At 30.7% G+C, this 19109-nt stretch overlaps 1 protein-coding gene across 1 annotated transcript in view; it reads left to right on the top strand.

The window, feature by feature from the left end:
* The window catches only part of LOC114331347 (fasciculation and elongation protein zeta-2), a 173642-nt gene that overhangs the window by 71611 nt on the left and 82922 nt on the right, over positions 1-19109 (top strand). The window contains exon 2 of the mRNA XM_028280890.2: positions 18551-18653. Within this exon, the coding sequence (XP_028136691.1) occupies positions 18551-18653 (103 nt within the window). The remainder of the gene's footprint in view (positions 1-18550; positions 18654-19109) is intronic.

Consider the following 19109-nt stretch of genomic DNA (forward strand, 5'->3'; position numbering starts at 1 on the left):
CGGTCGCGAATTCAATGCTTTTTCCCCTATCCAAAAATCGCACAACGTTCCTAAAGAAGTTTTCACTTCAGAAATTTGCTTGCATGCGATATACGTGGACCCGCAAACGTTTAACAAAAGAACAGCGGGGAACGACGCTCCCTATTAAACAATTATGAAGAATGAGCCTTAATTGAACAAATTACTGATGGATGTATTTTTCGCGTGAATTAACTTACTCATACGCATATTCGCCTGCGAGGAGCTCCGAATACAATTAGCCCATAGGATGTCTGTCTAATGATGTAATGTTCTACTATAAAAAAATGGAAGTTTGAAATTATAGTATAGTACAAGCAAAAATAATGTTGAATATGAGTTTTAAACTTTAACGCAAACACTTTAAAAACTGCTATTTTCTTTTTATTTCTATGACTTACCTTTCAATGAAAACTTTTAGTCCAAGTAATGAAGCTTGAGGACAACTTGTTCAAACTAATTTAAAGTACTTAAAAATATCTATCTCCAGAAATAAAAAAAGTCTCGCCCTCAAAAATCAAGTGAATTATAATGAAAAGAATGTCAGTCCCTATTTTTTTCAGCGAAAAAGTGATCGCAAGCAACCCCCTAATCACCACCCTAATTAAAGTTAGTCATTGTCCTTATTTGGTCTTTTTTATTTATGTATTATTAATGGTTCTAGAAGTTTTACCGGCTTAGAATGATTAGTTTTTAAAAAAATGGAGTTAAAAGCGAATAACGAATTTTTGTAGTTTGGAAAAAAATGGCCTTTTCTTCAGAATAGCAAGATTAGCATCAAAGATACGAAAAACTGTTTGAATATGAAATTGTAGCTTATTTAATTCGCAAGACACTGGTTTGCAAAAAATTTTTCTACGGCGAAAATTGAGTGAGCTATTGACAATTAAAACTTGTAATAACATGCAAAAACCACCTTTGCCAACCCTTTCAAAGTCACCTCTTTTTACGACTGAGGATTTTAAAAAGATTTAATATTACAAGGCTTATAGATTTTGCAAAAACCTACAAAATTATTTTTTTAAGATAAAAAATAAAAAAGTTAAGGTTAAAAAATCAATAAATTAAAAAAAAAGAAGAAATCCATTTGGAAGCATAATGTAAGGTAGCGGTGTTTTTAGTCATGGGACTTATTCATTCTTATTTATTTATTTATTATTAATAGATTCTAGAAGTTTGACTGGCTTAGAATGATTAGTTTTTAAAAGAGTTAAAAGCGAATAACGAATTTTTGTAGTTTGATAAAAATGCTTTCTTAAGAATAGAAAGATTATCATCAGAGATACGAAAAAATGTTTCAATATAAAGTTGTAGGTTATTTAATTCCCAAGAACTTGGTTTGAAAAATTTTTTCTACGGCAAAAATTGAGTGAATCGTAAATGAGTATATCGAAAAACATTGATTTTTTCTATACAAAACAAAATCTTTCGATAGCGAATAAATCGAAAACTAATAATTTTATCAAAAAAATGTATGGAACATTTTTTGCTTACAATGAATGTTTTTATCAACTTTTGCGGTCAAAATATAATAAAAAATTTCAACCCCCGAGATGGGGTGGCAACCACCCCCATGGTAAAAGCGCCTTGCGGCATTATATAGATTTTAATCCTTGGATTATCCACTACTTATTCTCAAATTTTCAAGCAAATCGATTCATGCTGTAAAAATTGCGAGGTGAATAGCTTCGGTTCCTGGTCTATTTTAAATTGTAAATACAGTCGGAAAAATGAAAGAATACCCATGAACGAACATATAAAACACGTTGTATTTTCCTGTCACCGTGTCACAAAGAAAATTGCCCAGCGCAAGTACTTGTAATAATAATTATTACATGTACTTGCGCTGGCCAATTTTTTGTGTGACACGGTGACAGGAAAATACAGCGTGTTTTATATGTTCGTTCATGGGTATTCTTTCATTTTTCCGACTGTAATTTATAGCAATAAGCTGATCTAATCTAGTGCTTTGTGGAAAGTGTGTAAACATAGTAATTGCCTTGTTACTACGTAAAGTTGGCTTCATTGTATTTAAAAAAAGAATATTAATCGATTTACATTAAAACAAAATATACGTAATTTTTTGCTCGGATAGCTTTGATGAAAATAATTGTGAATGGCTCATTATTTAAAAAATAAACGTAGACGCCACAAAGAAACAGTTTGAGAAAGATAACGTTAATTTATTTTAGTTTACTTCATATTCATACTGTTTTGAGTCGATTTTATAGATGTTATTACTACCCAGCAGATTTTTTACATTACCAAATGATTTTTCGATATTCAATTTAATATAAATAGGAAAATTATTCACCACTGTAAATACACCGGCGCCAGGCGTCTTTAGCGCCGCGTCATTGCGTCTGGTTTCGTGCGGTCGACGTGGACTCAACCCGCTGTTGCATGACTAGTAAGTTTTCTCCATTTGCATTTTCAAGTGCATATTAGCATTTTGTTGGGAGGGTTAGTATCAATTAAACGAGATGAGAAGGAATTAATATTCCCAACCCACAGAAATTATAAACCGAATGAGTACGTCTGCCTCTTGATGCATTCTTGACATGTTTAAATAAAACAAGATATGGATGCCAAAAATACAGACCATTTTCCCTGTTTTTGGGTGTTCAAGCGCTTTATAAAGGGTTTCATTAAGAATGTCCAATATCTGAGTTATAGACTCTAGACACCAAAATATTAAGATTTAACCCGAATTGCTTAAATAAAATGTGGCTCCTTACTGACTTACAGTAGGGATGGCGGTTTTTGACAAAACACCGGTTTTCGGTTATACCGGTTTTTTTTTGCTTACGGTTTAACCTGGCGGTTATAACCGGCCAAAAAACCGGTTTTTCCAAAAACCGGTTTTCGTTTTTTTTTTAATCCAATAGGTTACAATGTTACATTTACAATGCACTTTAGTTTGCGATACTCCACTAGACTCGATACTCGATATAAATGTGATCAAAATTAGTACTATCGAAAGAACATCAATATCAATATAAATAAAACACAATTTTTAATAAAACCATTTTATTTTATTAATTATTATATTTATTTATTATTTTATTATTATATATTTATTGATTATTATTAAATATAATATAGCGTAAAATTAATATATACATATTGCAATATTATACAATTTAACCCAACCATTGCAACTTATAAAGAATTTCCCAGAATCTTTTAAATGGGATTTAAAAAGAATAACATCAACATAAATATTTTACTTAAAAATTAATTGGATAAAGCAATTTATCTTTTATTTTTACTACCATCAAAAAAAAATATCATCTATATCTTTTAACACGTTCGTATATTTGTAGGTACATTTTAAGTCATTTAATACTTCCTGTATGGGTGTATCGTTTTGAAAACGTAGGGAAATCCTTGGAGATTCGTATTCGTAATCGGTAATTCAATATTCATAGTCAGAACGTTATTTTGGTAATCAGAAAAAGTCATTCACCCACTTTCAATGTCAAGAGTCAAGTGTGAAAAATAGATGATGCTTGCGTCTATTTAGTTCGACCAAATCACTTCTTATGTAAATATTATGATTACAAATACCTTTTCAACGAAATATTATAATAAAACTTGATTGTTTCTGGCTGATGTGAGTTTGCACTTTCAGTTTGCTTCTGTATTTATAAAATAAAATTTGAATCGTGGTTTTGTTTGGAATAATTATTTGATAATAATAATTATGATTGGAATCCAAAATAATACCTATCCTAATCACCGTAAAAACCTAATAACCGGTTTTTACTTTAAAAAGCATAAACCGGTTATAACCGGGACAAAAAAACAACCGGTAAAACCGGTTATTGCAAAGTAAAAAAACTGGGTTTAGGTTTAAACCGATAGGTTTTTCCCATCCCTAACTTACAGAGGTTACATGCTGCTTTATTTAAAAATTTTAAAACTATTTTTTACCCAGTACTTTAAAACTATTTGACGTATCCTTATCATACTTGGCAGAAAGTGTGGCTACCATACACCCTACTGAATTATTATAAATAAATGTTTCTAGCTACTACCAGACGCGCACGACAGGGGATAGTAAATGGTTGACCCTTCCCAAATTCTACACCACTAGAGGAATTACTATTTTAGCGCAATTTTTCGATTCTCCAATACTTTCTATGTAAATAATAGGCTCTTCATTGGTAACGATAAAGTTTTCGAGATATTTGAAGTTAAAAATGAAACAGCACAGTTATTTTGATTAATTTATGCTATCGCTAATATTTAAAAACTATCGAAAAATGTATAAACATTTTCAATTTCTTTGCAACACGAAAATGCAGCAGCTGCATAATACTCTGGTTAAATCGGAGAGTGCAGGAAGAGTCTATACCGGTTTCGGAGGTCTTTTCCCCTCATCAGTAGTCCCATATCCTCTTCTCTCCGATTTCTCCAGGTATCATACTTTGGGCCTTCCCGAATTGCAAAGAAAGAAATTTCACGCATGAACTATAGCCATCTACCGAAAAACAAAATAAGTTATCAATAGAAGTAGCACAGAAAACGACAATAAATATCGTTCCCATACCACCAGATTGACAACAGGTGGAATACTTTCTTTGGTTACACCTCCTGAGATTTTCAAAATTTATAAATCAAACAGGATGCCGAGGAAATTAAGATGAGAGGATTTTAAATTATTTACAACTCATCTACTCAGCGTGGTAAAAGTTGCAACAAGAAAGATTCCTTAATACTCCCACAAGAAAGTAAATGAATTAAAAATGTATAAACATTTTCAATTTCTTTGTAACACGAAAATGCAGCAGCTGCATAATACTCTGGTTAAAGCGGAGAGTGCAGGAAGAGTCTATACCGGTTTCGGAGATCTTTTCCCCCTCATCAGTAGTCCCATATCCTCTTCTCTTAATCTCTTAGTAGTCTAAGTAGTCCCATATCCTCTTAATTTCCTCGGCATCCTGTTTGATTTATAAATTTTGAAAATCTCAGGAGGTGTAACCAAAGAAAGTATTCCACCTGTTGTCAATCTGGTGGAATGGGAACGATATTTATTGTCGTTTTCTGTGCTTCTTCGATTGATAACTTACTTTGTTTTAAAAACTATCTATTTGTATACAGTTCTTTAAAACTATTTAATGTATCCTTATCATACTTGGCAGAAAGTGTAGGTATTAATTGTACACCCTACTAAATTATTATAATCGTTTCTGGCTACTACCAGAGGCTTACGAAAGGGGAAAGTGACTAGTTGATCCTTCTCAAATTCTACGCCTCAGACGGAATTGCTATTTGAGTGTAATTTTTAGATTTTCCAATACTTTCTATGTAAATAATATACTCCTTATTCGTATCGATATAGTTTTCGAGATATTTGAAATTAAAAATGAAGCGACACAATACATTATTCAAAATAACTTTGTCGTTTCGTTTTTAACTCATAAATATCTCGAAAACTAATGACTATCGTTACCAATGAAGAGTATATTATTTGTATACAGTATTGGAGAATCGAAAAATTGCGCTAAAATAGCAATTCTCGCAGTGGCGTAGAATTTGGGAAGGGTCGACCATTCACTATCCCTGTCGTACGCCTCCGGTAGTAGCTAGAAACGTTTATTTAACAGAATTTAGTAGGGTGTATAGTAGCCACACTTTCTGCCAAGTATGATAAGGATGCGTCAAATAGTTTTAAAGTACTGGATAAAAATAGTTTTTAAATTTTTAAATATAGCACCCTGTAACTCAGTAAGGAGTAACATTTTATTTAATTGATTTCGGTTAAATCTTAATATTTTGAGTTCTAGAATCTACAACTCAGAGGATGGACATTCTTAATGAAATATCCTGTATAGTTACTGTATGTATTAAAAACTATTGGGGCCGTGCAAGTTCGGAAAAGCGACACCTGGTTTCGACGCTCTGCACTTTTATTCGCACTTTTAATTATATTGGCCAATCATATGGTCCTGGTTACTGGATAACTGTCAAGGCCATAGTTCAAAAAAAAAATAATAAGAAAAAATAAGATTTAGGTTATATTATTAAAACGTAAACAATTGTATGTAGTAAATAAAATTAGTTATTAAAATGCAGTACTGCAAGCAAAATACAATTAATTAAATTTACCTTTATATAATAATTGCATATCATACCAATTTGTGGAGCAATATATAATTTTTGTCCTTCAATGACAGTAGTTATGAAATGTACGTCAATTTGACAATTTTGATTGACATGAATTATTTAAGAAAGTTGCAATATTTCTCCGCTATTCGCGCACGATCGTTTCGCGTATCCCTTCCAAGTACGTGCACACCGCGCATAAGTAAAACAATATTAAAACATGGAATTCAGTATTTTTTGTTCAATAATAGTAGAAAATGGCGAAGTGCTTGATATTCTCACAAGGTTAATTGAATTTAATTCACTCTGCAGCACTTACTATAACTGACGCAAATTTGAATCTATATAAAAAAATTGTCTGTGTTGCATATTAATGTACATAATAAGTAGCTACATAGGGGACATTGAAGATATGAATTTTTATATGATTGATAAGAGTTTGAAATAATCAGTTCAATGTTAGAAAAAAACTAAGAGAAAAATCTCGTATTTATTTCTCTTTGGAATGTTATTGGAAAGATATGCTCAGAATGTGGAGAGAGTAATAATGTATATTGTTGGACTTCGCTTTAAATTAGGGAATGGCGCTGTAATAACGCACTTTCTTCTTAAAATGCTTTAAGGGCGTAGGCGCAAAATTTCGCAACAATATGTTTTAAATGCATTAATTATTTTCGAATCCTGAGAAAACTATATAAGTATTTTTGAAAAATTTAAACGCAGAATAAAAGATTACATTATTACCGAGGGCCGAAAGTCCCTTAGAATAATCAAAATGTTTATTTTGAATACGATATTTGAAATAAAAAATCACACTATAGAATAAACATTATAGAAGTTTTCAGGGACTTTCCGACCTCGTCAATAATGTAATATTTCATTCTGCGTTTAAATTTTTCAAAAATACTTATTAGTTTTCGCAGGATTCGAAAGAAATGAATACATTTAAAACAAGTTGGCGCGAAATTTTGCGCCTACACCCTTAACTGAACACTATCTTCGTCTAACATCTGTTTACGCATTAGAGAAGTTAAATTAAAAAAAAATTAAAGTCATTAGAACAAGTACAAATTATCTTTCCAGCAAGTATCTTCCTACTGTAGCTAGTGAATTTGGGAAAGGGCTTGGAAATTGGAGGAACCATTGTAGATATATAAAACATTTTCTCCTTATTCTAGAAGATTCAAAGCATCTTTTTTAAGTCAATGGCAAATAATTGATTGATTTTTGACATTTCTATAGTAGACCAGGGCGCATCTGTAAAAATATTAGTACATTTGGACGTTAAGAGGTGACTCAAATTTTTTTGCAGAAATTGCTTGAAAATAAATCAAATAATATTATTTGAGTTATCCTCCCTCTCAAAAAGGTCCGGTTTAAATAATCAAAATGTCAAAAAATTAAGGAAAAATTCGATTTATTTCTTCGTTTTTTGATTATAACTTTAAAAGTATTCATTTCCGAGAAAAGTTGTACTAACATAAAAGTTGCGTAATTAAATTTCCTACAATATACAATTGGTTAAAAATTTAAAAATTAGTCACCCTTGTTGTAAAATAGTAATAATTGCGAAACAACCATACAAAAACAAGTATTAGTATTTTACGTTTTTCAACCATTTATTCTACACTTAGGGACCTTCATATTTCAACCAGAAAAACTTTATGATACAGTAAAACAATATTGTAAATTTCATTAGGATAGGTTCAATAGATTTTGCAAAATAAATTTTGCAATCCAGCTTTCACAAAAAAAATTCATTTTTTCAAAATGTTACAGAACTGAAAGTAACGCAGATAGCAAGTTGAAATTTTTTTTGCTTATAGAAGTGTACTGTACCTTTTATTTGAAATTTTGCAAAATTAAAATCGATTAACACCACGGGGTCAGGAATTTTTTTAAATAAACATTAATTATTGGTGCTACGCGCAGGACAGCGGATAGTTTGCTCTGATTGGGCATTCCATTGACCTTTGATAATGATTGATACATTTTAATTTTTATTACATTTCGATATAAATAAATAAATTTGTTTATTGCAAAATAAAAACACATACTTTATCCTTTGACATAACACTTTTATTAGCAAAAACTTTCTTTGTTCATATATTTTGACTTAGAGAATAAAAGTTTATTATTTTTAAACATATGCAATTTGTTAAATAATATTTCACAAACAATAATAAAATTAGTTTGATTTTTGTGGAATTAAAATATTAAAATAAAACAAAATATAGAGTAAGAAAATAATATATTAGATAAAGATTGGAAGAAATTTTGGTGGAAATCAACTTGTGTGAATGAAACACCGCTGTCCTGCGCGTAGCACCAAAAATTAATGTTTATTTAAAAAATTTCCTGACGCCGTGGTAATTAATCGATTTTAATTTTGAAAATTGCAAATGAAAGATACGGTACACTTCTATAAGCAAAAAAATTTTCAACTCGCTATCTGCTTTATTTTCAGTCCTGTAACATTTTGAAAAAATGAATTTTTTTTGCGAAAACTGAATTGCAAAATTTATTTTGCAAAATCTATCAAACCGATCTTAATGTAATTTACAGTATTGTTTTACAGTATCATAAAGATTTTCTGGGTGAAATATGAAGGTCCTAAGTGTAGCATAAATTGTTGAAAAACGTAAAATGCGAATACTTGTTTTTGTATGTTTTTTTTTCGCAATTATTGCTATTTTGCAACAAAGGTGACTATTTTTAAAATTTTTAACCAATTCTATATTGTAGGAAATTTAATTACGCAACTTTTATGTCAGTAGAACTTTTCTCGGAAATGAATACTTTTAAAGTTATAATCAAAAAACGAAGAAAAAAATCGAATTTTTCCTTCATTTTTTGACATTTTGATTATTTAAACAATGTTCCGGACCTTTTTGAGAGGGAGGATAACTCAAATATTATTAGTTGATTAATTTTCAAGCAATTTCTGCAAAAAAATTTAAGTCACCTCTCAACGTCCATCTCAAAACAGATGCGCCCTGGACTATAGTGCTCTTACCACTTAAATATTTTTATGTTTGAAATAAATACTTCATCTTATAAATTTACAACTCTTCAATGCCATCTTACCCGTTTTGTTATTTTTGTTATTCTCGATGTTATTTCGGATGAGGTGGAATAACAAATGAGTTTCGTCAAAATCTTCGGTGTTATGTCAATCAACATGTCGTAATCGGTGTGTAAACATGAAAACATTTAAAATGAAGGTGAAGTAAAATTTGTATTCATGAGTAAACGAGTAAATATTCCGTTACACTGTGGAGTTAAAAATATTCTAATTAAACTTATATTATACTGTAACTGTATTAAATGAAAGATTACCCATGCTAGTGTGACCAACTAGTCCGAAAAATCCGGTACATGACCCGAATTACGAAGTCGTGTCCCGGCGTATGGACAAGGCTTCCGGGCCATCCGAATTTTCAACGTATTGGTAATATTCAAATTTTAAATTTTTTTAATCTGTTTTCTTGTGGCTTGTTTGACAATTATATTTTTGATATTAATTATCGCTTGATTACAGTGACTATTTCACTAGACTATTTTAACTGATAAAACGTCATAGCAACGCATCGTTTCCTACTGACAAAAAATAAAGATTATATTTCGTTGATATGGTGCATTAATTGTCTCGTGAAATAGTCTTGTCGAATATCATTCGAGAGAAAATTATTTACCGGCAAAATGTTCTCCTGGTTTCATTCAAGTTTGTTGCCTTTTGGTAATTTTCGCTTATGAAATTTTGACAAAATCACTCGACTGACGTCTCGTGATTTAAGTCAAAATTTAATTCGCGAAAATTGCCAGGCAACAAACTTTCATACCAGTCGAAAATATTGCCGGCAAAATTTTCTCTCTTGTGATATTATATACGATTATTTTTTAATTATTTTAACTTCCAATCGTATAGTAAGATATTTGATCACGTGTTTAATTCTGTCCAATCAGATTAAAATTATAGTCTAAGAGCTAGTGAACCTTTTGACTAACGGTCGTCCTGTAAGGCTAGAAATTTGTAGAGTGATAATTCATAGCACACCAAAGCTAAAAACCATGACCTGGCAGGCCTCAGCGGTGCACGTGTATCTACCAGGTGAATCGAAAAGTGCAAATTTAGGGGGTAAAATAAACTTTCTCCTGTAAGGTTTAAATTTAAGTATGTGTTTGAGTAAGTCATTTAAAAGAAATGTGTAAAATGACAGGCGATTCTGAAGAGCATAAGACCTTGCCAGGCGAGGGGAAAGATTAGGGGTTTTTCCTAAATTTATTTTTTTTGCATCGAACAAATTTTTTTAAGTTTTTTGAATCATTCCAAACAGAAAAGGTCTTTGGTGATTTTTCTCTTAAGTTAATAGTTTTTGTTATATAAGCGATTGAAAATTTTGAAAATTGCGAAATCGACCATTTTTAACCCCAAATCGGATATTTATCTAAAAATCTCAAAGTTGCCAAGGTAGGTAGATATTCTTTAAACATTGATTGATGAAATCCCAAAGAGTTTTTTGTAATACAATATCGGAAACCCCTTTGTTTTTTAATTGCTAATCAAGCGGACGCTTCACTGTAGTATAAGTGAGGACGTTTGAGTTGGCATAAATTCATTATCTCGAGAATTGGCAAATTTCAAGAGCAATCTTGAGACAGGTCGATTTTTATTTTTAAATTAGGACTTTTTGGCATATATATAATACTAGTGACGTCATCCATCTGAGCGTGATGACGTAATCGATGATTTTTTTAAATGAGAGTAGGGGTTGTGTGATAGCTCATTTGAAAGGTTATTTAATTCTCTATTCACTAATATAAACAATAACATAATTATTTATACAGGGTGTACAAAAAAATTTTTTTATTAAATTAACTTTGATTAAATTTGACAAATAGAAGAAAAAATTTTTTTTGTACACCCTGTATAAATAATTATGTTAATGTTTATATTACTGAATAGAGAATTAAATAACCTTTCAAATGAGCTATCACACAACACCTACTCTTATTTAAAAAAATAATCGATTACGTCATCACGCCCAGATGGATGACGTCACTAGTATTATATATATACCAAAAAGTCCTAATTCAAAAATAAAAATCGACCTGTCTGAGGATTTCTCTTCAAATTTGCCCATTCTCGAGATAATGAATTTATGCAAGCTCAAACGTCCTCAATTATACTACAGTGTAGCGCCCGCTTGATTAGCAATTAAAAAAACAAAGCGGTTTTCGTTATTTTATTGCAAAAAACTCTTCGGGATTTCATCAATCAATGTTTAAGGAATATCTGCGTACCTTGCCAATATTGAAATTTTTAGATAAATGTCCGATTTGGGTTAAAAATGGCCGATTTCGCAATTTTCAAAATTTTCAATCGCTTATATAACAAAAACTATTAACTTAAGAGAAAAATAACTAAGGATCTTTTCTGTTTGGAATGATTCAAAAAGCCTAAAAAAAATTTGTTCGATGCAAAAAGAATAATTTTAATAAAAACCCCTAATCTTTCCCCTCGCCTGGCAAGGTCTTATGCTCTTCAGAATCGCCTGTCATTGTACACATTTCTTCTAAATGACTTACTCAAACACATACTTAAATTTAAACCTTACAGGAGAAAGTTTATTTTACCCCCTAAATTTGCACTTTTCGATTCACCTGGTAGATACACGTGCACCGCTGAGGCCTGCCAGGTCATGGTTTTTAGCTTTGGTGTGCTATGAATTATCACTCTACAAATTTTTAGCCTTACAGGACGACCGTTAGTCAAAAGGTTCACTAGCTCTTAGACTATTATACTGAGAATTATCTACTGTAGAAAATTGCCGATAGAATTTTTTTAAGTAGATTGTTTCTGTTTAATGGCAACCAGTTTCCTAGTTTTGACAACTGTCACATTTAAGAAAATATCCATAATATACGTATTAAAAAATAATCAAATAAACGAATATCACACGACAGTAAGAATAAATAAGAAAATAATGCTTCATTTTTACTCAAATTTGTTGTCATTGGGCAATAGACACGAGAGCCCGCAGGGCTCGAGTCGCACAAATTTTCGAAAAACTCGCATTATTTTCAATTTATTCTCACTCTCTTGTGATATTATACCCGATAATTTTTGATAATATCCCGTCAAGTATATTACGGCAGATGCCCTTCGTTGCTACGAAAAAATACATTCAGTGACATTAATGACAATTAATGTTTTCAAAATTATAAAAGTGATGACTTTCAACCGTCAAATATTTATAACAACTGTGTGTTTAATCGTACTAATTTGTACTTACATAAATAAATTACAATAAAATTTTGGTTTTGAACAGTTTTATTCATTAAATAATCGCAACCAATTGCACTCGATCTCTAAAATTATTATCGAATTTTTGCCCTCGTGACACTTTGACATAATTTCACCCCCCTTCGGGTCGTGAAATTAAAACTATCAAAGTGTCACTCGGGGAAAAATTCGATAATTTTAGAGCTCTTGTGCAATTACTACTGATAATTGCATAGTATATATAAATCGAAAATTGCACTGTCATGTTTTTAATTGTTGAATTTGACAACCATCTGCTAACAACAGCTTTGTTTATTTAATATATCAGTTTGACTTTTCATATATTTCATCATGATCATCATGAGATGATCATTCAACAAAAATGATAACCAATACAACGGAGCCCCAACCTAGTTGTTCCAAAAATTTAAATCCACATCCAAAGGAATCGGGAAATAATGTAAACAGTTATTATAACGGTGTCTTTAATAATTATTAGTTTTTTTAAGATTGGGTTTTGTTGTATTGTTAAATAAATTGTTTAGAAAATTATTATTTCTTCATTTGATAGTTTTACTTTCTTCGAGTAATTTTCTCCCTAAATTACACTCGTGGATCAAAATAATCAGATAATTTGGCTTTCAAAAACTATTGCCTTTTAAAAACTACTCTCGTTCATTTTCACATTTTGGCGAAAGAGCCCTCCACCTTCGGAGTCGGGCTCTTTCGCCAAAATATGAAAATGAACTCTACTCTAAATTCACAATCAAGATGCAGTAGAAATAAACAAACCAGGACACGTTAAATGTTACAAGGAGCACTTCCGAATCATAATTTACAATGTATAAACTTTGTAAATCATAATTTGGGATTAACAATGTAAATACATTGTAAATTATGATTTGGGAGTGCTCCTAGTAATATTTAACGTGTCTTGGTTTGTTTATTTCTACTGCATCTTGATTGCGAATTTATAGTAGTAATTTTTAGACAATACGCTTTCAAGCAAAATTATCGATAATTATTATTATTATTGATGTGTAATTACCCCCGATAATTACATTTTTATATTAACCTAAGGTGATATTTATATGGAAATCCAACATCAGTTAATTTTTCCTGTTTTGAGAACGATTGCCGGATTGGAAGTTGAAACGTCAGAAACTAACACAAATGCAATTATCATTACAACCAATTGTGGCTTAATTCCATCAAACATGTCATTGTCAACATAAAATGTTAAATAATCAATAAAATGATGATATTAAAATATTTAAAAAAATGGGCCGATTTTGAAAAGTCACGGATTTCAGGTGTTTTTTCTATGTTGGATATAGATCGAAACATCGTCTTCATCATCAAGATAAGTGAAAGTATGATATATGTAAAAATGTTAGTTTTATCTTACAAAGGTGGGAATACCCGTAATTTACAAAAATATTTGAAAACGAAACGTTTATGCTGCTTTTAATGAACAAGTCTTAACAAGTGCGGAGGCTGTTGAGCAGCACCAGTCATCTGTTCAATTTGAAGCGAGTGAGTGTTCAGTTGCTTCAAATATTTTAAAAGTCAGTGCCAAAACTGTTGGACTTTCTAGTAAATTGTAATTTGTCCACTAAAGTCGGCAAAACAACTGTTCGAAAAAGTCCGATTCAAACTAAATTATCCACTTTTTTCGGTAAGTCCGAAAAATTCGCGTAAGGGTACGTCCGCAAAATTCGCGGATAAAAATGCTACTAAATGAAATAGTGTTGAATATGATGATACAAGATTTACAAGCCTTTTCAATTGTGGGAAATGAAGGATTCAGAATGTTAGTAGTCGCTCTTGATTCTACTACAGTTGCACTAGTCGGAAGATTCCATATAGTCCAGGGAGCATCTGTTTTGAGATGGACGTTGAGAGGTGACTCAAATTTTTTTGCAGAAATTTCTTGAAAATAACTCAAATAATAATATTTGAGTTATCCTCCCACTCAAAATGGTCCGGAACATTGTTTAAATAATCAAAATGTCAAAATATGAAGGAAAAATTCGATTTTTTTTATTGGTTTTTTGATTATAACTTTAAAACTATTTATTTCTGAGAAAAGCTGTACTGACATAAAAGTTGCGTAATTAAATTTCCTACAATATAGAATTGGTTAAAAATTTAAGAAATAGTCATAGGTCTGGATCCCGCGTATGAAAAAAAAGTTGATTAATAGCAAGCTGAAAATTTGATAGTAGCTTAAGGGTGTCTAGTCCGATACACTTTGATGTATGGAAACACTGGAACAGGGGAAGTTTTAATTGTGGAACAGGTTAAAAATTTGGAACGGTCAGACCACGAAAACGGCACATTTATTTTGTCCGACAGAATAGACTTAAACCCTCCGAACAGAGATTAAACACTCAATACAAAAATCAGACTGCTATTTATCACCAAAATGGGCGTATTAATGAGTGGAACATGTAGAATATGTCAAGTGACAGCAATTATGACAGGTGATAAATAGCAGTGTGATTTTTGCATGAGAGTTTAATCTCTGTTCGGAGAGTTTAAGTCTATTCTGTCGGACAAAATAAATGTGCCGTTTTCGTGGTCTGACCGTTCCAAATTTTTAACCTGTTCCACAATTAAAACTGACCCTGTTCCAGTGTTCCCATATATCAAAGTTTATCCGAATAGACACCCTTAAGCTATTAACAAATTTTCAGCTTGCTATTAATCAACTTTTTTTTCATACGCGGGATCCAGACCTATTACCCTTGTTGCAAAATAGCAATAATGGCGAAAAAAATCATACAAAAACAAGTATTTGCATTTTACGTTATTCAAACATTTATGCTACACTTAGGACCTTCATATTTTACCAAGAAAAACTTTATGATATAGTAAAACAACACTGTAAATTTCATTAAAATCGGTTTAATAGATTTTGCAAAATAAATTTTGCAATCCAGCTTTCGCAAAAAATTCATTTTTTTAAATGTTTCAGGACTGAAAATAAAGCAGATAGCAAGTTGAATTTTTTTTGCATATAGAAGTGTACTGTACGTTTCATTTGCAATTTGCAAAATTAAAATCGATTAATTACCACGGCGTCAGGAAATTTTTTAAATAAACATTAATTTTTGGTGCTACGCTCAGGACAGCGGTGTTCGATTCACACAAGTTGATTTCCACCAAAATTTCTTCCAATCTTTATCTAATATATTATTTTCTTACTCTATATTTTGTTGTATTTTAATATTTTAATTCCACAAAAATCAAACTAATTTTATTATTGTTTGTGAAATATTGTTTAAACAATTGCATATGTTTAAAAATAATAAACTTTTATTCTCTAAGTTAAAATATATGAACAAAGAAAGTATGTGCTAAAAAAAGTGTTATTTCGAATGATAGAGTATGTGTTTTTATTTTGCAATAAACAAATTTATTTATTTATATCGAAATGTAATAAAAATTAAAATGTATCAATCATTTTCAAAGGTCATTGGAATGCCCAATCAGAGCAAACTATCCGCTGTCCTGCGAGTAGCACCAATAAATTAATGTTTATTAATTCAAAGAAAAATTCTTAAATATAATAATTAAAAATTCAAAGAATAATCAAAAGAAAAAATTCAACTTGTTGTCTGCTTTATTTTCAGTCCTGTAACATTTTGAAAAAATGAATTTTTTTTGCGAAAGCTGGATTGTAGAATTTATTTTGCAAAATCTATTGAACCGATCTTAATGAAATTTACAGTGTTGTTTTAATGTATCATAAAGTTTTTTTGGGTGAAATATGAAGGTCCTATGTGTAGCATAAATGGTTGAAAAACGTAAAATGCCAATACTTGTTTTTGTATGTTTTTTTTTTCGAAATTATTGCCATTTTGCAACAGGGGTGACTATTTTCTAAATTTTTAACCAATTATATAGTGTAGAAAATTTAATTACGCAACTTTTATGTCAGTACAACTTTTCTTGGAAATGAATACTTTTAAAGTTATAATCAAAAAACGAAGAAAAAAATCGAATTTTTCCTTCATTTTTTGACATTTTGATTATTTAAACAATGTTCCGGACCTTTTTGAGAGGGAGGATAACTCAAATATTATTATCTGAGTTATTTTCAAGCAATTTCTGCAAAAAAATTTGAGTCACCTCTCAACGTCCAAATGTACTAATATTTTTACAGATGCGTCCTGGTCTAATATGGCAGAGTTTTGTTGCTAAAATCTTTAAGTCAACGTAAGCGACTTCCATCAGTGAAGCAAAATAATATTCGGAGAAGCAAAACGTTAAAGGGAAAGAACTGAAATGGTATAAAACGATGGAAGAAGTATACCCTACTTTGGCGAAAATGGCTAAAAATATTTGTGTATAACGGCTACGTCTGTGCTCTGGGAGTTAGACGCAGTTTCAGACTGATCTTAATTATTATATTAATAATATTATGTTTGTATTTTTTTAAATTTCTTGCCATTGACCCCTATTTTCATTTCATACACCCCCTTGCAGGTCTCATCGACCCCTGGGGGGTCGATATAAACCACTTTGGGAATCACTGGTCTAGTCAAATATACCAGCATTATCTGTTGATGCTCACTGCCCCTGCGTCTTCTTGAAACAGTTGTTTGTTTTACTGTCTGAGACATAAAACATTTTTTAAATAAAAAAAAATGTGTGTGTACTTTGTACGCATGTAAGAAGTTATACTTCTAAATATGATTTCAATGAAATAAATATAGTTTCGGACAGTTTATTTGTATTTTATTTAAAGATTAAATTAATTTTTACTTACTACTTTCCAAAAATTTTTATTAAAACAATACCAAAAATTAAAAAAAGATTAGAAAACACCAGGATTCGAACCGGGGACCTCTTGATCTCCAGTCCAACGCTCTACCACTGAGCTATACCCTTTTCTTTATCCGGGCTACAAGATTTCTCAGACATAGTGACAAACAGACTAAGTTGATTATAAAATACTTTAAACATTACTTATTATCTTATTCCCGAGGAAGACAAGTTCAAATACACAAAAATTATAATAGTTATTTATGATATAAATGTTAAAAGCACAATTTTAAGGCACGTATGTGAAAGATTCGCTTCGCTCATTCTGCAATTCACATGAGTGCCTTAAAAATGTACTTTTTAACACGTATATCATACAATATTTTTTCTACAAACGTCTTATATATCAACAATTATAATTTATTCATTCTCAATTACAGGACAATACCTACAAAGACTTTTACTTGAACTTGACTGACATTCTATTTTTATATTTTTCTTGACATTACATCAAAACTGCCTATACTGTCAATACGCAAATCATAACAACTATAGAATAACATCAGAATCTACTTTTATTTTTGTATATTCTAACAAATTTTAATAGTTTTTTTCTACAAACGTGTTAAAAATGCAATAATACAGTTTAAATTAAATTTTAAAAAACCTTTTAAACCACCTTTTTCAAATTACGCAAGTTGTATTATTAATATTAATGTTAATAAATGAAATATAAATATTTTGACGTTTCACAATTTGACAATTCACTTTTAACTGCAGTGCCTTAAAAATTTTAAAGCACTGGTGCTTTAAAGTAGCATTTTTAGCGCTCCTATGGAGTGCTATAAATTGCATTTTTAACACGTTTGTAGAAAAATATATTTAAAAACACTAATATATTATTTCCACACCTTTTCTGGACTGATACATACATAAATTAAAACATTTAGTAACGAACTCCATACTGTCTGTGTGCGCATGCGCGCAGATTAATAAAATTTCACCCTCAATCGCGCCTAAAGAAGTATAACTTCAAAAATTTCTTTTTTAGTGTTAAACCCAAAACATTTCGCTTTTCCATTGTATATCCGAGAAACTTGGTTGTGTATTTTTCCAAGCCAAACCATTTACAAAGAATAATTTATCTAAAGATTCTCTTTCTTCAAATTTCCCAAACAATTAGACTACAAACAAAACATTTTTAATAAAAACATTCTCATTATTTTATGTGATGTAAATAAAAATAGACCTATTAAACAGTGATTTGATTTTAAATGATATTTAAATTTGAAAGTGAAAGCACTTAGAACATAATATATATTCATATCATTCGTCGTACTTGAACCCATTTTTTTGTTACAGAATGTGGTGGACGTTGACAGGAAACTTCGGTAACATTCTTCCAATAGACTGGTCGAAATCGTACGCTAGGAAATTACAAATCAACGCACTGCATCTAGATCAGGTAAGCTTTATACTAATGAATCGATATTCGATACGCGATGAGTCTTTACTCCATCGGGAGATGTTGTCTGTTAGATATTGGCGGTGGACTGATCAATAGTGATGTTGAAAAAGTAACTATTCGTTACAAAGTACTCTTTACTTACGAATACTGAAAGTAACGATTACTATACAGAGAGGCAAATCGTTACTTTGATTACTCTGACTACTTCGTTACTTCGTACCAATAGTATCAGAGCTAGTAAGGACTATTGTATCTACTTTGATTACTCTGATTACTTCGTTACTTCATACCAATCGTATTAGAGCGAGTAACGACTATTGTATCTACTTTGATTACTTTGATTACTCCGATTACTTCGTTATTTCGTAGCAATCGTATCAGAGCGAGTAACGAATATTATATCTACTTTGATTACTTTGATTACTCTGATTACTTCATACCAATCGTAACAGA

Source organism: Diabrotica virgifera, chromosome 1, assembly GCF_917563875.1.
Source record: "Diabrotica virgifera virgifera chromosome 1, PGI_DIABVI_V3a".
Classification (NCBI taxonomy): domain Eukaryota; kingdom Metazoa; phylum Arthropoda; class Insecta; order Coleoptera; family Chrysomelidae; genus Diabrotica; species Diabrotica virgifera.